At 40.9% G+C, this 21,543-nt stretch overlaps 2 protein-coding genes across 2 annotated transcripts in view; one reads left to right on the top strand and one right to left on the bottom strand.

Annotated features, from left to right (window-relative positions):
- LOC311023896 (tumor necrosis factor receptor superfamily member 11B-like) overlaps positions 1 to 21,543 on the bottom strand; it is a 214,375-nt gene that overhangs the window by 142,453 nt on the left and 50,379 nt on the right. The window lies entirely within an intron of this gene.
- Positions 1 to 21,543, top strand: part of LOC311024676 (transmembrane protein 65-like) — a 29,857-nt gene that overhangs the window by 3,789 nt on the left and 4,525 nt on the right. The window contains exons 3-6 of the mRNA XM_084027196.1: positions 9,757 to 9,801; positions 12,568 to 12,635; positions 13,836 to 13,890; positions 17,404 to 17,446. Of these exons, the coding sequence (XP_083883322.1) occupies positions 9,757 to 9,801; positions 12,568 to 12,635; positions 13,836 to 13,890; positions 17,404 to 17,446 (211 nt within the window). The remainder of the gene's footprint in view (positions 1 to 9,756; positions 9,802 to 12,567; positions 12,636 to 13,835; positions 13,891 to 17,403; positions 17,447 to 21,543) is intronic.

Genomic DNA, 21,543 nt, shown 5'->3' on the forward strand with positions numbered 1-21,543 from the left:
TGCTCTTGAATAATATTAATGATTAAATTAATATATTTACACATCATCTGGATTTCTTGCAGAATATATTTCCGATAATTCTGACTTGGTTCTGCCTCTTTAGCTAATTCATAATCCACTATGTTCATCACCAGCTAGCTGCTAACTTTGTCTGTGTGCTGTTTGGTGTTTGCTACGTAGCATACAATCTGTTTATCAGAGGGTTTTTGCTGAAAACAGCCGGTTGCTGGAGATGGAAACAAGTGAATCAGCCAGAACAATAAAGCTGTGAAATCAAAACACAGAGTTGAAAGATCCTGAAAGACTCTGTATTTCTCAGACTCTGAGCTGAGGAGGACTGCAGACTCAGTAGAACAGTGAACTTGTGAGGTTTGTTTGTTGTTACATCTCAGAGTCATGGTGCATAGAGTGCTGTAAATGCAGTAATCTGAAGAGTGTTGGAAGACTGAGAGGATACACATCACCTCTACACATCAAAGTTGGAGTCATTTGCATGTCTTGTCTTTTATAGCACCAAACAAAAGTTATGCATGAATTCATTTCACCTGGATAATTGTGACACATAATGTAGTCTTTGTACCTGGTCAAAAGTTATTACTGATGCATTGAAATAGGAATAAACAGAGGAGTGTGTCTGAAAACAAAATTCAAACTTTATGGGCAACAGTGTATAAATATTTAATAGTCTTCTAGGACAATTTTTTAGTTTGCCTCAAGACAGAAAGAACAACCGAGCTTGTGACATCAACAAAATGTCAACATAGAGCGTTTCAGAGACATGAACTGAGATGCATCAAAGATATTTTGTGATTTTATTCATTGAAATAACAGTTTAGAATAATACTCACCCTGAAGCACAGCTGGATGACCTCTCTGACCTACAGCAGGATTTTGATGATGATTATAATGGTCACATTTAAGATTATAACACTCTCAGACACCAGATTAGTGATTATTATTCATTATTCATTTGCACCAAAGAAATATTAATATTTGGAGTAATAAGACAATTAATTATCAGATAGCTAATACAGTAGATATTGCTCTCGTGGATTTTTCATTGTGAGGGTATAACAATGACAGAGAGAGAGAGAGGAAATAAAAGAGCGTCCACTAGATATGATGAGGATATTAACTTCACTTTCATTAATTCATTTTCACCAAATCAAAATCACATTTACTGAACATAAGAACATCGTTATTTTATCATTTTGTATGCATGTTTGAAATCAAGCACAGCAACTAATGTGTCTGTTATATACACGTCGATGTTTGAGTAGTGGTTGAAATTAAACGACTTGCTGGAGGGAAAATTCTGTCACTAAATCACATAATCTGTCCACTTGGATGAGAAGAAAGTAAAGATGTGAAGAAAGTAGAGGTGAGGAGAAAGTAGAGATAAAGGAAAGTAGAGATTAGAAGAAAGTAGAGATAAAGGAAAGTAGAGGTGAGAAGAAAGTAGAGATAAAGGAAAGTAGAGGTGAGAAGAAAGTAGAGATAAAGGAAAGTAGAGATTAGAAGAAAGTAGAGATGAGAAAAATGTAGAGGTAAAGGAAAGTAGAGATGAGAAGAATGTAGAGATAAAGGAAAGTAGAGATGAGAAGAATGTAGAGATAATGGAAAGTAGAGATGAGAAGAATGTAGAGATAATGGAAAGTAGAGATGCAAAGAAAGAGATACAAATGAAAGTCGCAGTCGGCAACATTTTTTTGATCGTATTCACTGAAACCGACACTATGCTCCCATAGAACAACATAAATCATCCGGTTTTAGAAAAAAAACGTGCCTCTACGTGCACGTAGAGCCTGTTGTTTGTTTTGCAAAAATCCACCGCGCCCATATCATCCTGTCCACTCAGCGCAGTTCACAGTTTGTGCACACGCCACAGATCCCACCTCCCCCCTCACGCATGTTACAATATCACAGGCACACACCTCAAGCTAGGCATACGCTACATGACGTTAGCAGTTGCTATCGATGAGTAAGTTAGCCAGCCTACCTCTGTGTAGCGTGTACTCCATGCTGTTTATCGATGAGAGAAGACACGGGCGCGTTCACAGAATCTGGTGGAGAAGAAAGTAGAGATAAGAAGAAAGTAGAGATGAGGAAAAGTAGATATAAGGGAAAGTAGAGGTGAGAAGAAAGTTGAGATAAGGGAAAGGAGAGGTGAGAAGAAAGTAGAGATGAGAAGAAAGTAGAGGTGAGGGAAAGTAAAGATGAGAACAACATAGAGATGAGTAGAAAGTAGAGATGAGGGAAAGGAGAGGTGAGAAGAAAGATGGCAATGGAGCAGATCGATGACTGAATGAGCGACCGGCGGTCCTTCTGCTCCATCTGGCCTCCGTGATTATCAGCTAGCGGGTGACTCAGTGACATCCTCGACACTAACGTGGCTTTCCCACAGGCCTGCTGGTGAGAAGGAAAACGTGAGAGGAGACGAGATGGAAGCAGTTCCCCTCCGTGGCTCCTAGCATGGAGAAGTATACTGTAGGGGGAAGGTGACTGGAGATGCAGAAGAGGAGAAAGAGAAGCGAGATGAAGGGTGGGGGGGATGGATGTCTGGATGTTCTTTATTACTTTTCACCTCCGTCACCCTAATCCTATCAAACCGTCTTTTCCTTTCTTCTTTCCCTTTCAAATTCGTCTTCATCCTAAACGTGTATTGAACCACATTCAGCAGGTGTAATGAAGGATCAAAGCTTTCATACTCTCCTCAGGTTCATGTATTTCAAAGGGAGCCATCATATTTTCTGAGCTCAATGCATTGCTTTCACAGTACCCTGTGATGTTATAGACCACTTTATATGTTGAAAGTGAGACGCCATATCCTCTCTCACCTCCTTTCAAATTATAGCCTTCTCGCCCGAACCAACGGACAAAGGAGAGCAACTTTGCTCATCCAGTCCTATTTCCATGCTAATTCAGACCCACTGCTGCGTAATGTGAGTCCACAGGGACATTTTACCTGCTGGGACAATGCACTAAAACAAGGGACTCTCCAGTCTGGTGTGAACCAACAGTCATCAGCGGCGTCGGACATTTGCCTGTTGCACCGTTGTGATGTTGCCGTCATGCTGTTACTTGACTTTCTAAACGGCAACAGTCATTCTCTCCGAATCGCTACTCGAGTTAATAACGAGCCAGATAGTCGATTCTATTGCTGTGACATATTTCTGGTCATTTGTGAACAGAAAACACACACCATTCATCACACGCGACAGTAATAACACGCCGTGTGTATTTATTGACTTGCTGCCAGCAACAGAGCTGCTGCCCATTAATGACTCATCAACCTCCGTGTGGAAGGGGAGAGTGGATTTTTATTGGAAACTTTTTTCAACTGCAGCGGCTGCCGAACCCCAAAACATAATATGATGCCTGCTATCTCCGATGATGAAGAAACAAATAAGCAGAGTGATGATGATGATGATGTTATGAGAGAGAGAGAGAGAGAGAGAGAGAGAGAGAGAGAGAGAGAGAGAGGCTGCTGGTGGTAAGGAAGACAGTTTGTATTACAGAGGATCAGAATGAAAGGCTCAAGCTCGGAAGCTAGCTGATTGTCGGCAGGAAGATGACATCATTGTTTTGTTCCCTCGACAAAAAAGTCAATTGGAATTTTTTTTAATTGTATTTTGGATTATTGTAGAAAACAAACATTTATGATACTTACATCTTTTGTTCACCAAGTGACGTGTGAATGCAATCGCCAGAAGTAAAAAGCTAATGTTAGTCAGGCCTGAGCGTAAAAGCTTCAACATTTCACTTTATTTTCTGCAATAAACTCCTCTTTTTTTCTTTTTTTTTTTGGCAGCTTACATTAACTTATTTCTGGCTTTTAGACATTTTTATTTTGTTTGCTAGCAGACAAAGATGAGTGACAAGGAGCCACAATACAAAGTCAATGTGTTGTTTTCCCCTCCGGTGTGGGCGTGGGCGTGTCTTAGTTGAGCTCTGTATCTATTGGCTATTGTCCAGTTGTCAATGTGGCACCAATTATAATTGTATGATTCAGAAGATATGAAAGATGGGGGTTGCTACATATGACAGTTCGTTCTTGTGAAACATAGACAGATGGATCAAGACATGAATCAAATTATGCGGCAACTACAGGAGCCCAGCTAATATTATTATGCCCAACGGGATGTGTTTGGTATTCAAGGTGGTGTTTGTTTTTGTCGTCCTGCCCATTCAATCAGGAGGTCATGATCTTGAGAGCATAACAGACAGGGGTGGATCATTTTCTGTATTTTTCATTAGATACTCTGACCTCTGAAGCCAAACCCATTCTTTTGTCACCTTCAAACTCCTTGATTTCTTTTGCTCTGTCGTCTCCTCACTCACCCTCTTCTTCCTCTAATCTCACAACTCCCATGCTGTCCCTCCCTCTGACACTTCTATGAGATGTACCAAAACACACTACGGTACACATCTCACCTCCCAGCTTTCTCCTTGGTTTGTACCTGGGCCCCCCAGAGGCTTCTGTAACTGACCTTGCTACACAGTCACCATGGCTGCTGATTCCACTGCAGTCCCACAAGACTGAAGTCAGCAATTTATAGCAGGTAATAGAAGGTTATTAAGGTTTGTGTTCCTGTCAAGCTCTGTATTTACTGCTTTGTAAGACTTTGAGTTTAGTTAGAAAATTGACTTGACTTGGCCTCAAAGACATATTGAAGGATGTGTCATATTTCCATCCAGTATTCACTCTCCTTCACAGCTCTGTTTGATCTGCACTAGCTTCCAAAATTAAACGTTTCAGGTTTGAATGTAGGACAGATACGTTCACTCTATAGGTCAACTCTATAAGAGTGGGTGTGTCCCAACTGATACAATCCTGGTCCAGGAAACAGAAAGTGCTGACTCAAGTCCTGGACTTATGCAGCAGGTTCAGTACAATATGTAGTTTACCAGCAGTATGGTAGGTAAACGTCTTCTACAGGGCCGAAACCACCTGGATATAGCAAATTGCAAATGGCCCTGCACAATCTGAAAGATGAAGCTGACTGCATCACTGTAGTTCGTGCCAACGCCGCCCTGTTTAAGCAACCGTCCCTTCCCCTAACTGATATTGAAATCATTGCAGCATGCCGCAGGAAGATGCCTGAACAGACCTCCAGAGGTTGTAATTAGTGCAAATACGTGAAACACCTGTGCATGTGTTTGTACCGCTGGCTGTTAATGACCAATGGCTGACATGCGCGACGCCAGGTGCATCTAGTTAACTGCAATTAACTTGCACGGATGATAGAAGAGCAGCTTCACTTTTGTCCCCAGCAGCACTGAAAACCATTACTGTGAACGTGAGTCTGTCAGCCCGCCTCACATTCATCATGGGAGGAAGTTTTATACATAAAAAAGTGTTATTATTATTATGTTGTTTTTGGTCGTAACCATTCTTGTGAATTGTATCGTCCCCCAGGAACCATATCTGTGTGTGTTTTGCCAGAAAACACAGGGGAACTCATTGTAAACTGCAGTTTTTATGTGAGGCTCTCTGAGTCTTTTAGGCAGCCTATTGCTGAATTATAAATGTTTCTTTTTTCTCGTCTTGTCTTTGTCATTTGTTCCTACTGACTGGGTGCCAACTTTAACGGCGAGAGGAAACAATGCTATGTTCTTCTTTTTCTGCTGTCGCTAGTGGTTTGCCGTTTGTCAGGGGGGATGGTTTTAAGGATTCAGGGTCTGTTTCTGTGTTTTGTTTCAGGCCCTACACAGCTACCTTAATTGGCACTGTGGGAATACTGTGTGTGTACATTTGTCTACCTGCTAAACATAGTGCACTGAACTCACAAGGGGGGGCTTTGCTGCAAATCAGCTACGCCTTAGGCTTCACTTTGTGTGGCGTCATTTCCCAGTGCTGTGATTTTTCTTCCCCCAGTTATATACCAATTCATTAATTCAGTATTTACTGGTGGCATACTTATCATTTCCCCTCAGCGGACAGAGCCTTTTAATTTGTGATGTGGCCTTCAGAAGTCCTCCAGACACGTTAAGGGGGGCAGATAAACAGAAATAGAGGCTTTCCTCCAAATGAATGTTTGTATGCAAATCACGCTTAACGTGGACTCAACTGCATTAGAGCGCTCAAGATTCTAAATCTAATCACCCGATCTAGAACAAATGAACTGCATCCTAAAACGGTCTGCTACAAACATACTTTCCCCCCATTGTCTTACTGTCCCTGACGTGTTGACCCACATTCTGTGTTCTGTGAAATTTGCTCTTTTCTTCTCATAAATCATCGGAGAATAGCAAGTTGCCGTGCGGTTGATGAATAGCTATCGGCTTCTATTGTTCCCGTTTGCTGATTTGAATTCGCACACAATATACTTATAATCTGATGGTCTCTACCGATGTAACACTCACACCTGAATCTGCAGAAAATCATACGCCTCTATTTATCATTTCCATAGAGGCGACTAAATGGACTTGCAGACATGTATTCATCATAACTTTGTTTTGATGAGAAAGAACTTAGCTTTTCGCTTCCTTCGCTGGCCAATTTCTCCAATTTCCAAAACGCTGTTCACACTTCAATTTCAGACTGTACCGACACCAAGAGACAAAGTGTGGGATGAAGCATTTGTCAGCAAAACAAAGACATGAACGTGGGACTTTAACCTCGCCTTCAAACAATCAAATAGCGCTGCTTCTTCAAACAGACTATTTCAGAGCAGCAAGCAGTTTAGGAGGGAATAAACCAACAAAGTCAATCTGAAAAATCTCCCGTTCCCCGACTTCAATATTTAAATGTTCTGGCAATGAGCACCTCGATGTGAGTCTAATTCGAGAGTCATAAAGTGTTGTCGAGACTTGGCTGTGATTACACTTTGATCCCCGACCCATCTGTGCTGGTCAATTCACACGATGAGTGTGATGTCATTGATGCTCAGCAGATTGCTGACGTACCTCTGCTATTTCGGTCTTGAAACATCAAAGAGTGGGGGGTGATGTTGCCATAGTTCAATACATTTTTCCTCCATTTCCTCGATTCCAACTCACACGGACACAAGGCTAGAATTGGTCTGATATCGTGTAGTCTGAATCAGACTTTGTAACAGCATAAATATATATATATGGTAACTCTTCAAAAGTAGACACAGAGTACAGGTGATTCTGCAGGATGTGGATTGAAGATGAGAAAAGGTTTGAGAAGAATTAAACATGGCTGCTACGGTATTTAATCATGCTCCCGGTTAGCTACTTGTCACAGCCCCTTAAATGTCGTCACCTCCCCTGTCTGTTGCAATCGAATTCTCTAAGGACAGCGACTCTGAGGGATTTCAGATACAATGCAATCAATACTTTGTACCGGAGGAGTTCTGGGGGCAATAAGCAGCCATGTCAGCTATCACAGTTCTAATAAATAGCTGGAGGAAGTCCGGTGGATTGGGAGAGAAAAAGAGATTCTGCAATCTTGTTAATGGAAATATTTAATGTGATGAGACGGTGGCTCAGCCGCATTTTCCCTTGGCCTCATTCTTTTTAAGTGATGGGGAAAATAGCAGCAGGCTCCTGATATGAGCCACATTGATGTGTTGCATTGGTTCATTTCTTGATCCCAGGTATGGTGCCGTTGGTTAGTGACACTCTCTCATTCCTAAATTCTTACACATCTTACAACAGCTGAGAACAATTCAGCATCAGCTTTCCGGAGGCAAGTTTCAGTGAGAAAACTTTTAATGCGGTTGATAACCACAGAAGACTCGCTGCATCAACTCACACATGAGCACAGGAGGACCATCGGAAGCCTTTAATTAAATCCTAGAACAACCCATGGATGGGTAATAAATGGAAAGAAATGTGTTCTGGTAATTGATTGCCGAAGACATCCGTCTTCAGTGTGTGGGATCTTCACCTCTGCCAGCTTGTTCCTGTCTCGTGGTTTGATATGTTTTGCTTTTGTAGCTGAGAGGATTTTTTCCCCTAAATCCTGTGAAATGAGTTAATGTTCAGGAGGGAATTGGAAGCAGACAGTATTTCACCATGCACAAGGTGCTGCTGAAGCTGGAGGCAGTGTGTAAGCAATGATGGTGAGCATATGTTGGTGCGTGCGTCTCTGTGAATGTGTCAGCAGGGTTGTTTTTTTTGTTTTTTTCTACTCTCTTGCTGATGAAAGGGGCGAACAGTTGTCCGTCGTCATTTCAGAAACATGAGACGAGGGTTGAACCGAAGACTGTAGCACGAAGCTGGTAATGTGACACGGAGTCCTGAAAGTAAAGGAGGAAGCGAGGAGGAGTTGGAAAGGGGCGGGGCCAGCAGACAGGATGGAGGCAGATGTTTGTTTTTTTTATGCTGCTGCCTGAGTTTTAATTCATTATTTAATTTATATAATTGAGATCAATATCTATTTTCCAAGCGAGGTCCGAGAACAAGAAATATTCACAGGGACGCAAAACAAGAATCCTAGAATACCCTTTAAATCTCCAAGGGGAATGCTAGTCTGAGGGCAGTTTGTTCCATTTAAAAGGTGCGTAGTACCTGAAACCAGTCCTGCCAACATCAGTACATGAGGGATGTCTAAGGTTACGTAGTCACTGGAACCGTAGTTTCTAGATATAAATCAGAGAAGAGATGTGAAGTAGTTTGGTATAGTTTTCTTTATAAATGTATAACATGAGAGGGCTCTTGACTGTAAGGATGTTCGACCAAGCGTGTGATCCAGAGAACAACGAGGAGTCTGAAAATGTCAATGGAAGTGTAATGCGCTGTGGTATTATAATGAGAATATGTAAATGTTTTTCTGGTCACACTTCTGGCTTAATCTGCTCTGATCTGGTTTCCCCCGCAGTGCTGCAGCAGCATCTGTAAGTGATGGAGACTTCATCATGTTAGAAAAACAAGTTAAATTTCACAGAGCCTGAAGGAAGTTATCTATCAATTATTCAGTCTTAAAGGAACAGTGTGTAGGATTTAATGGAATTTATTGGCAGAAATGGAATTTAATATCCATAACTATTTTTTTTTCATGAGTGTATAATCACCCGCATCTATAGTGAGTCCGCTTCACAGAGTCCACCATGTTGCACCGCCATGTTGCTTCAGTAGCCCAGAAAGGGTCTGGACAGTCATGTAAAGTGAGGGGCGAGCTGATGCAATCTGCACCCTCTATGGCAGTAAATCCTACACACTGCCCCTTTAAAACCAAAGCAGTTATCCCTTGTTTTTAAGGAAGGTGTTTACGCCACACTTCGGTGACCGTGTTAATGTGGCATTTCCAGTCCGACACTTACTTTGTTCTTCAAACTCTCGTCACAGATGGATAGCTCTTTAACAGTTTTCCATTAGCTTTAGTGTCCAAATTGCGATTGCGACAGGAAAACAAATATCTCTCACACCTTTGACCTCTTTCTGTCTGTTCAGTCACCACACACACACACACACACACACACACACACGCACACACACCAGTTAAAATCACTGGACCAGCAGACTTCCCCTAAGGCCTGATTGGCAGCAGAATTATCATTTTTTTATTTGACTTTTGCCCTCATCTGTGTCTGTCACCGAGGGAGGTGGTCTTTGCTCCTCTCCGTCGCTCCCTTTCATCTCTCCTGACACATTGCTAAAATGTCCTCCCCTCTCTCCCTTCTCTCCCTTCTCTCCCTACACTGCCTCTCTGTGTTTAAAAGGTCCTGGCTGAAAGGCTTTGCCATTTAAGAACTGTCTGACATTTAATCCTGACTTTTCCCCTCCATAGAAAAACAGGCCATATAGATGCAGATGCTTTATAACACATCCTCTCTTCATTTCCAGGGCAGCTGGAAGTTGCACCACCGACTTCAGCAGAGCTAAGATATGGTGAGAAATCTCATTTCTTTATCTGTGTCTCAGAATTTAGAGTCTTGAGATGCTTCTTTGTGTATTTTACCCTTTTTATTTTTGTAGACGGGCAATTGAATGAGTGTATTGATTAGAAGAAATGCTTAATAATCATGCATGACTGCCTGGATTGACATTTAACTGACAATGAACTGGGAATATTTATAAATGTTGTCTAAATCAATGAGCAGGTCCTATTTGGTTCATTGTTGATCCTTTGTTTCCATGGTGTCTCAAAAAGGAAGCACAATCATACTGTACATGAACCTGGTTAACAGGGTTATACGAGGAAGATGAGAGGAAATTATAAACTGTAATTCATCATTTTCACACAATATTGAGCTACCCCGTCATGCTCGGCCATGTGTTTGAGAGTCCATCACAGTTAGCACGCACACACACACACACACACACACACACACACACACACACACACACACACACACACAAGCAAGACAACGAAGAGTCCAGACTAGACTGCAAACAGACTACTTGTGCTCCACCTGCTGTACAGTAACAGTCCAGTTGCTTATCTAGGCAGCTAATGACCTTTTATTTATAATAAATGTATTGATTTATGTTTATGGTTTATAAGATCCCAATTTGCTTCTACTAATAGCCTTGCTGCACTCCATGAACACTCATAAATAGACATTAACTGATATTTAAAAAAAAAAGAAACACAAGAAACATAAAAATGCAACAAAAAAGAAAAGCAGGGAACATAAAAAAATATCCATCAGTTAATTATCACATAAAGCAAAGATAGGAAGAAAAAAAATCCATCATGTTACCAAAAATACATTTCACTTGTAATGAAGTTCCACTCCATAGCGTGTGCAGATCTCATTGCAACTGGAAGTCCCCACACCCACACATACGTAATCCACCTGCACACACTCCACTAAAAGCTGCAGGCTTCACTCTGCACTGCTCAGTTACTGACATGACCTCCCATCTCTCTCCTCCTGCTGAGAGGATGGAACGGCGGCTGGTTAACCAATACAGTTCATATCAACTTGTGTTTCTATATGTTTGAACACAAGTAAAGACAGAGACATCACGTGAGGAGTCTCCCCTCTAAAGCTCAGTGCTTCTCTTGTCCTGAAATGCTGTTTTTCCTGCTCTGGCCCTCCAATAAAGAAAACACTGCAACTTTAAAATAGGAAGCAGGAGCAACAGCATCAAACACAGCACCTGTGATTTTTCTCCAGACAGCAACGTCTTTGTGTTCCCTGAATGTTACCTTGCTTTCTCTTACTGTGAGTGGAGTGTGGATGACTTCTATGGAAAAAGTCAAGGATTTTCATAAAAACAGATGAATTGAACATTCAACAATCCTTATAACTGATACTTCTGAGGTTTAGACTTGACTCTCTAGAGCTCTAAATCTCATTAAATAACATTAGGTACAGTAGTTCAATGTGATCCAAATGAAGAGCACCAAGAGCAGAGCTCGGGTTAGGAACCTGCACAGAAGAGGACTGAATAGCAGACAACAAGATGTGTTCTAGGATGCCTCTTTCATCACAGTTTCTGCACCAAAACTGAAAAATGTTCCCCAAACAGCTTTACATAAAGCCAAAAAAAATAAATAAAAAAGTGCATTAATTGGAACTAATATAGCCAGAGGAATCGACTTTCAATTTCCAGCCGAGTCTGGGGGTGATAAGGGGTTCTAGTTGGAAAATTAAAAATCTTCATCTTGATCCCCGTCATTATTAAAGCTGTACGGACACTTTGAAGTTCAGTTCATGAGCATCTAAAAAAAAGAAGAAGAAGCTGTGCTGGATGTTTAAAATGCAGTCATAGCCTCCCTCTTGTCACTGAATTGCTTCACTCAAGAAAGACTTGTAGTTTGTTAAACACTAAGAGATGGAGTAGCTCTTCGAAGTTCAATCAAAATTGCCCCGGTGAAAACTAAAGTCCGTGTTTAAGATATGACTGAGTAGTTTTTGCCTCCGGCAGCGTGATTGAAAAGTTTTAATCAGCAGTGATTATGCTTTAAGTAGGCACCTCTCTGCAGATCATTTATTTGAACTGGATCGAACTTTACTTGAACTTCATCTAGAATAGATGGAACCCTCCTGGGGCTTTTTGTGACATTTCAAATTCACTGCACCAACTGTGTATTACACCGTGTGACTTGTCTACACACACACACACACACACACAAATACATAACTCTGTGCAGAATTTACATTCAGATGGTCTCTTTGGTCTGGAAATGGAGCTGTTTGATATTTATGACACTATTAACACAAAAAAAAATAAAGGATGAGTTCGTTTTTTTTATTTCAAGGATGAAACCCAGTTTGGGAAAAGACTTCTACCATTGATAAAAATGATGTGATAACCCATTATTAAATCATTTTGGGGTGTTATTAATATGTTTTCTGTCCGTAGTTGTATTAAGAATATAGAATAAACTAAACACTGCTTTTGTAAAATGCTTCCACATTTCAATCTGTTACAGCATCATGTTGAAAAATATGCATGAATTAATAACTTTTTGTTTTCCCATCTTCACTATATTTCAAGCATCCCCCAAAAGCAGCTTCACAGCATTAGCATATCTTCTGAGCACAGGGGTGTTTTATGTCTCGTAAACTAGTGTTCCCATATCTCTCTTTGTTTGCTCCGCAAGGCTCAATTATGTTATTTATCACTGTAGACATAAACCCAGTCTGCATACGTGCTGTGTTGTCTGCTGGAGATTTATTGTTTGTTTGTTATTTTTTGCAGTTCTGCTGCACAATGCAATCCCTTTCGTTGGCTTCGGGTTCCTGGACAACTGCATCATGATTGTTGCTGTAAGTGTGTCGGCGTCCTGCAGAGCTGTGTTCCCCTGCAGCTCAGTGGGTGTAGACGGTTACTCACTCCACGGGGGAAATCAAACCGTGCACAAAGCATGAGTTGCATGTACTCATAATGTTGTAGGGAGCTTTGGATGGCAGGTGAAGGAGAAAAATCCATCTTTTTTATTTTTGTTTGAAGCTGCTGTGTTTGTATCTCTCTATCGTTCCTGTATTCTCTCAGTCGTTGTTTCTCAGAGTCCTTCCTTTTCTTTTTCAACACAATACAATGTTTTAGTAATTTTCCTGCCACAGCCTCCCCCCTCCTTATTGAGCCTAAACCCAGCGGAACGGTTTTATTCTGCTCAAAGAAGGAAGAGTAAAATATGTTTCCAACTTAATTCAAAGTGTGCTTTCAGCGCTGGGTTATTTTTAACACAGAGATGATGAATTCTTATGGAGGCCTACAAGGAGATGGAAGAGTAAAATATGCACAAGAAACCAGAAAATAACCAAAAGAGGAAGAATACGCAGATATAATACACAATATTTATTTATCTGCTTCTCTTCATAAAATCATTGAAATCAATATAATCAGGCTTTTAGGCTGGAGTAATGTTTATGCATTAAGTCAAATGGTATTTTTTTCATAAAGGTCAGGCTGTACTTCTTTCAATGCATTTAATGTGAGAGGAACTAATGCAGCCTGCCTGAAGATCTCAGCCGGATTTCCATAAAAGCTCTGCACAGATGCCAGGAAACCTTTAACTCACAGACACAACGCTTCCTTGAGAATCTGAAAAGCTACAAGTAGACTTTTTGAAGCTACCATTGACTGTTTGACATTTAAAAAAAGCCATTGGTAGCTTCCAATAAAAGTCTGTTGTAGATTTTGAGATTATAGACTCAGACTTTCTAAAAGCTAAAATGCTGTAGAAGTATTTTGGATCTGAATTTTTAATTTAAAAAGTAAAGAATAGATAGATGTATAGTCAATATAATAAGACATTAAACAGGGAAGTTGCCATCCAGTTAAAAACATAATGACATCAAAGACCATACATTTCCCTCTTGTGGTGACTCAGAGTTAGTCTCAATTTAGGAGTCATCTCTGGATTATGATCCCTCAGCTTGCAGTGATGGTTAATATTAAAGAATGATGGAAATACATTGAATGCTTTCCTGTCTTATAAATTAACAATAATGTCTTTCTCCCAGGGAACACACATTGAGTTATCCATCGGGGTGGTCCTTGGCATTTCAACTATGGCAGGTAAGGGAATCACATGATCCTAATGTAACCTAATATCTAATCATATTTATATTTTTGATACATATCATTTTTGTTTGTTTCTCCACAAGCATATTTCCACTTTTACTATTCATCGATGAATTGCTCATGTTTCGGCAAAACATCTTCAAGCAAATGCTTACCTCTGACTCGGTTACGGTTCTGACACTCCCTGTCTACTTCCTAATTAGAGTGATGGTTTGCCAAATCATAGCGGACGCTCAACTCTTTAAAACCAAAAGAGACGGAGGCATTTTCAATTGAAGTGTCGACCCAGTCTCATCATGAAACTTTGATGATAAAGTCACAATTTCAACACTACTGTGACACAGATTTTTAGTGGAATAATATTAGAGAAAGGAAAGGAGAGAGAGAGACTGGCTGACCTCGATAATGATTCTAATGCATATAATCATACATCACATTTAAATGTTACCACCATTTCCTGTTCAGCGTTTCAGGTAGAAACTGAGTTGATGTGACATTAAACTGCATGTAATGAAGCAGGAGCACTGTTGCTTATTTACATGTTTTAGGCTGGTAAAAAACAGCTATTGCTGTATCTTCTGGCAAATCCTGTGACCACACAATCCACAATCCAACAGTGTGCTGCTCTCAGCCCCGGCTGTAAAAGATCAAATTGTCTCACAGCCTTCGAGAGGTCAAAGTTGAAACTCTCACAGAGCAGCCTGAAGCATTTCTTTACACTGGAGAGCTGCAGACTAAAACACGGGCCCATGGATTTGGGTGTAAAGACTTTGAGGTGCTTATTGTGTCAAACAAGCTTTCCACTTTATCCTGCACTTCTAGATTTACAATTCAATGCCAGTAATGCCAATTTAAATATGCATTTGTTCATTTTTATTCTGCAACTCCTACACTGAATGGATGATTCGGATTTTGAGGAGCAACTCCAGGCCCGATGGGATTTACACACAAAGGTGAAAATGTTAAATTAAATGAACATTTTCTCCTTTGTGTGCAAATCCCCTTTTCAGAAAAGCCATAGTAGTTTAACAGCTGCTATACTTCCACTCTCTGAGCGGCATAAAGAGATCCGACAGTGAGCTCTAGCTGCAGGACAAACCCCGTAAATGAGTGATTTGAGAAAAATGTAGGGAACTACAACCCACGGCCACACAGCCCAAAAACAGAAAGAGTTTCTGTTCTTTTCTCAACCTAGTTTCGATCACTCAGGCTCCATTTTCACAGCAGTGGTAGTGCTTCTCATTCCTGCTACAATGGGGATACGTGCTGGTGTGTAAATCACAAGGCTGCAGTTATCTGGCCCAGTCCAGAGTGATTTAGCACTTGTGTCAAGTCTGCAGTCAAGTCCACCAATCACACGTTCTCTGGCTCGGCTGGCACGATGAAGACGAACGCTGCAACACTCGATATGGTCTGCTGCTGAGCTGGGCCAGTAAACCCAGGAAATGACCTAAAAACCTCAAAATAGGAATATATCCATTAAGAATGAAAACTCAGGTAATTAAGGCTCTTCCTGGAGCGGATCCCCACACGTTTGAACAATTCTAGGTTCTCGTATTTATATTGCATTAATATGATTTTAAAACAGCTTTGCAGCTTTTAATAGCATCCTATTAACACAACAGACTGAATAAATGCTTCCAGGTTATTTTTCTTCACATCTTTCCCTCTATCTTCTACTGGTTTGATTTAAGACCAGTTTCCTTAATTGAGTAATAACAGCCCAATTATCCACCAATAGCTGCCGGTGTATAATACACATGCAGGGAGTATCTCTGATTTTGCTGCAGGTCTCGAAAGTCTCTGTGAAAAATGGTTGCATTCATTAAAAAGTCTCTTGCATATTTCCCTTTTGCCCAAACTCAGCCAAACCAAACCCATTTTCAAACCAGCATCTTTGTTTTTGCTAATTAGCGAGCGTGCTGGGCGAATCACAATGCTTTTATCACTCAATGAATGTTGCTACAGTGTCGGCTACTTGCTTGTCGATATCTTTGGAACTGCTTCAGAGCTATTTGTTTTGGTGTGAGAGTGTGATTGCACCTCTCGCCGCCCTGTGGAGGTGGAGTTGATGTAATGCATGGCGAGAAGCTGAGAGAGCAGTGAATTAAAGGCAGACAGCCGACCTTGGCTTCTAATTAAATTTGATCGCTTGACCACATAATCAAGAATGATAGGCTCTCCATTAGATCAGCCTCCTCGGGGGCTTGTACAAGGTACGGTGTGTAATGACAGCACATTATGCTACATGTTTTCTGTGTAAACAATATTTCTTCTGTAATCTATTGGGCAATCACAAATGCAACAGCAAAGAGAGATAATGTGTGTCAGTAGTGTCATCCTCCATAGGATAGGGAATATGAAGAAGACATGTTTCAGTGTTTGCTGCAGCTAGACAGTTCAATTTGACAAAAAATACATTACATTGGTGCATCATTTGTCACATGTTAATATAACTTCTAAATATAACATTACATTGCAAAAAAAAGTTTGACACACACACACACACACACACACACACACACACACCTCAAACCTGTGCTTCGTTCCAGCAGGGAGGCGAGACCTTATTCAGCAAGGTTATTGGCCTGCTGGGACACACAGTAACAACACATTCCTAAATCTCAGCACAGAGCGGCTTATAATGTTGGTGCACACCCTGTGGGTGATTTGTTTTGGTACATTATATGTTGTTACATTGCTGCTACAGTAGCAGGAGGACCGTTGGATTGAAGCTCCTAAGACCTCCTGCCAAGGATGGATGAGATTGTTTCTGAGCAGAGATGGTGCTGATGCTTTTTTTCCCTCCATTGCCTTGAGGGTGTCCGTGTCGCTGCAGCAGCTGCAGCAATAATCAGGGTCACGGACAGCAGAGAACAAGAGCACAGCACAGACTTTATTCTCTTTTAGGAGTCACTACTAACAGGAAGGTACAATCAAATTCTTTAACACAGCATCTCCCGACTTGAGGACGAGGACACGCTGGTCCGCTCCTGCCAGTCAGGTCATTAGTCAGCTCTACTGCTCCGGTTTACAGCGGAAGTTATTTGGCTCAGGGAGCGAGATAAAGGCAGTGTGGGTGTCAGCATTGCAGCGCTAAACCTCCTTCAAGAGCCAATAATTCCCTGCAGTTGTTTGTTATATCCCGTGCAAAAACAACAAAAATAAGCAGTATATGGTTATTGTAAAAAAAATAAAAAATACCCACATTTGCAGTTTTTTTATGTTTAGAAAAGATTATGAGGCTTACTTATGGGGCTTAATATCACGCTTCATAACTACCTCCACTACACCCACATTCTCTTCCTAACATTCCTTCTGTATATTTATATTAAGGGGAATTAATTTAGCAGGTGACTTCGGGTTAATTCCTCTGAGTGGGCTGTCTAGCTGCAGCTGTGTCCATTTTACTGTTTCAAATATAATAAAAATTATATTCTGTGTCTTGTACATTTTGGCCGCCCTCCATACAACCCATAATCATGTCTCTTTCTCCTCTCGCTGCAGCTGCTGCCCTTGGCAACCTGGTGTCTGATCTGGCAGGACTAGGGTAAGAATTTATGAATATAGAGGGCAATGCAGCCCGACATCACACCTCATGTAAAAAAATGTATGTTTTGAATCTAGTTATTAATAGAGGGCATGAGACACTTCCTGCAGTTTGACGTATTTCAAATAGATTGTTTACCAAAGTAATTTGATGCAATGTTGTGAAAGAACATTTGTGCAGTATGCTCCTCCTTTATTTAATAGTACTGGAAATAGATTGAATGTTGTTGTTCTAGAGGGATTTTATGCTTCATTATCTATTTATGGTCTTCAAGACCAAGTCTGATCAGGAACATTTTCTCAATCAGTAATGTATCTATGTAAATTCTGGGTTTGTATCTTTGCACTAATCACATATTATAATTCTGGTTCTCATTACCAGTCGTGGACTGACTTTTTCATGTAATGAGTTGCTTCATTAATGCAAGCCAGGATTCAAGTGTATTGTTTGGATCTTTTTTTCCTTAATTTTCATTTTTATTTTGTTCCAACTGAAGTTTTTCTCTCTTCCTGCAAAATTATGAAGTAAACTGAGTCAGAACAACAACTGCCACAGTCGTGTGCAGGTTTCCTCAGTAAAAGCATAATGATCCATCAGAAGTGGAAGTCTGGAGGAAATAAAGTTGTGTCTTGGATCCTGGAATCATTGGTTCAGTCAGTTGAATCATGACTACCATCCACTTCAGAGCCACCTAGTGGCCACATGGACCATAATCAGCATCCATAATACTTCCAGTAATAGAAGAGGCCTCCAGCTAGGTGGTTGTTTTTCAGAGATTAGTAGTGATACAGCAGATTATTAACCTCTTTCATTTAAATACACGGAGCAAAAACAGGTGAGCTTCTAGACAAGACTGTGCTGTTGTCTATGCTCCGATTTAGCTACATTGTTGTTGTGTTTTGTAAAGGTCTCAGTGGACACACTGTGTGTGTGTGAGCGTCTGTGAGTGTGCCACTCAATCATAATAGGAAGTAGAGCCCCTTGTGGCCACTTTGTCAAGGTGAGACTCGATTAGGCCCGACAGGAGAGGCATTTTTTTTTATTTTGATGGATTTACACCAGTGAATGTGAAGGCTGTTTGTCTGCTATTGCGTGTCAGTGGAGCTCCTGCACGTGTCCTCCCTTCACTTCAACATTTGCATTGCAGCTTGTGTTCATTTCTAAACCGTACGCACCATTAAACCTGTGCTTTAGATTACTCTGGGACTCCGCGGCACTTAGTAGCAGTTGAGTTGAAGTGCGGCGCAGCAGACTTACCGTTGGGATTGTAGGTACCTTTGTGAGCGGCTGACAGATGAGGAGACTCCAGATGTCTCTTTACTGGAAACTTGTTGCAGTTTGTTTCCTGGAGTTGGCCCCGGATTACTTTCTCACTGCAATTATTTTGGAAGAGAATCAAGATCCAACAGTCTACTGTAGGTGTAATGATGTTCAGTTAGATCGTTCTCTCCTGCCTAAAGGAGCCATATTAAAAGCTCGAGAGATTGATTGAAATGGGAACCTCAACTACCTTACGTTTACATTTCCTGGAAGAAAACCTTTTCCATTTCATTCAGTTAAAAAATGTGAATACTTCCTTTTGTGGAGACTGTCATCATCAGTGTTTTTTTTTTATATTTCAATAGATGTAAACCAACATCTTTTAGACACACAAGTATGTAAACCTGTAGTGTATTACCTATAATAGGAGCTGATGGATAGAGGGATGACTATAGAACGACAGGTTCATGTGCACATTAGCCAGCTGGCCCACGAGGACTCCCAGTTACAGTCAAAGGCAGCAGCTTCTCTGCAAATGTGATTTTTTTCTGTTGTGTACTCAAACAGCACAAATAAATTGAGCTGTCAGCGTGTTCCTCCAGAGTCTCTTCGGTCAATATCGTAGTGATTACGTTGCAGTGATTGTTTGTAAAACATCCCACTCAATGCCTGTCTTCCTTAACCAAGTGTGTGTGTGTGTGTGTGTGTGTGTGTGTGTGTGTGTGTGTGTGTGTGTGTGTGTGTGTGTGTGTGTGTGTGTGTGTGTGTGTGTGTGTGTGTGTGTGTGTGCGTGTGTGTGTGTGTGTCGGGGTTCATGCTCGGGTGAATGTGTAAGATTTTCCTGCGTGCTGCATCTGAACCGAGTTGAAGTCCATAATTTAGATCATGAGTCATTGTGGCCGTTCAGCCTGCGGATGCTTCCTCTTGCCCAGCTTAGTCTCTGCTTGTGTTCCTTATGGACATTATGCATTAGTGACTTTCTGGGGCAGACAAGACAGCCGGTAAAGCATTATAGCAATCGCACATTAGTGGGCTCTAAGGAATAAAATCCCAAGTTTGTTCGCTGTGATGTCATGTCTGTATTACTGTCTGATGTGCTGGGATATTGATATATTTAAATATCTGCCTTTTTGCCTCATTAGTGTGTCGGCTGTGACTCATGGGTAGAGCGGGTCGTCTTTTATACACCAAGTTGGCGGTTTGATCCCTGGCTCCTACTGTCTGCATGTTGAAATGTCCTTGAGTCAGATATTGAACCCCTTATTGCTCCCCGGGCGCTTTACAGCAGCCCTCTGCATCTTAGTGCCGAGGATAACTGCAGAGGTCACATTCATGTGGGTATATGACAAACACATTCAATTAGGTTTCAACATCGAGGATTAACAGATGGTGCTAATTCATTGGTCCCCTTAGAGAAAGTCTCGTTTGCTTGTCTTAAAACTAAAAGAAAGGTTTCTGTAATGACCGTCCAATCACCATTTGGAAACACAACTGTAGTTTAGCGTTGTAACCTTTCAGTTGTTCAGTTGTTGTTTCAACAAAGTTTTTATAGCTTCTGGTGCAGCCTGGTCTAGTTTCAGCCTTCTCCAGTCCTGAAAAGTCAGTGTTTTGGATCGGTGATTGCCTGCTGCATTATTATCGTCCTCATGATCCGTTTGGATCTATTATCATACAGCCCATCATCTGTAATGATAAGAACTGAAAAACAAAATCTCTCCCTAGAACCCTACTATTTGTACTATTTCTGTTTTACTGTGATGAAAGGCTGTAGCCATCATGCACCTCAACACACATAAGCACCGGCTTCCTCTGCTTGTCTCCTTATCTTACTCCCAAATATGCCATTTGCTATATCACTCCCCCGACTCGGCAGCTCAGGCTGCAGCTTATTTGAATGTGCAGTGAACTGGGAATCTGTTAGTGCCGGTGACTGAACAAGACCTGGGTCAAAATATTGGCGGAAATGTATTTCCTCACACTGTAGCTGCTCGAGCTCTCCCAACACTTTTATAGATATTTATTGGTCATAACACCCCGGACTCTCGGAGACCCCGAGGGCCTCAGGTTGTTTGTGGGAAAGAATAACTTGGTGGTTATTTCAGTTCAAATGTGTTTGGCAATATGCACCAAGAAAGCACAATTCAAAACTTGCCATGTCTTCTAGTTTTAACACCTTTAATACTTCAGTTGATATATGATTACATAATGCATATCCTTAAACAAGGTTGTGATCCGATTATTGCGAGGCATTAATTGCAACTGGGCGTGTGAGAGAAAGGAGAGCTTTATTATTATTCATTATTTAAATTAGTCTAAACGTTGTAGCTGCAGTTGGAGGGTTCAATCATTTTTCGTCTACTCTAAAGGCCTTTTATACTGAAAGTACAGTACATGTGTGTTATTTATGTTCATTCCTTTGGCTGAATCTAGTTGTGTCCCAATTTCCTCACAGATATCATTCGATTTTTATTCTATGTTGAACTAAACTAAACTGAAATCCATTGAAAAATAATTAAACATCACATGCATAATTATATTTAAATAGTTATATCTACAGTATGTATTTATATCTACTGTATAAATAGCAAAAAAATAAATTGTGGCTTCAGTTATCCGTTATTCAGGGCACTTCATGGGACAAAACCACTTTACTGTTGAAATAAACAGGTTTTGATGGATGAGTTTCTAATGATGCATCTGTTACTCAGTGAACACTCTTCTTTATCTGCTGCAATCTGTCTTCGTTCCATCATATGTGTAAAGCACCCAAGAGTGCTTCCGTTTATGCACGTTGGAGTCTCTCGCTTTCCGTTATTAGAGCTGACATTTGAAGTCCG

Source organism: Eutrigla gurnardus (assembly GCF_963514095.1).
Source record: "Eutrigla gurnardus genome assembly, chromosome: 14".
In the NCBI taxonomy this organism is placed as follows: Eukaryota; Metazoa; Chordata; class Actinopteri; order Perciformes; family Triglidae; genus Eutrigla; species Eutrigla gurnardus.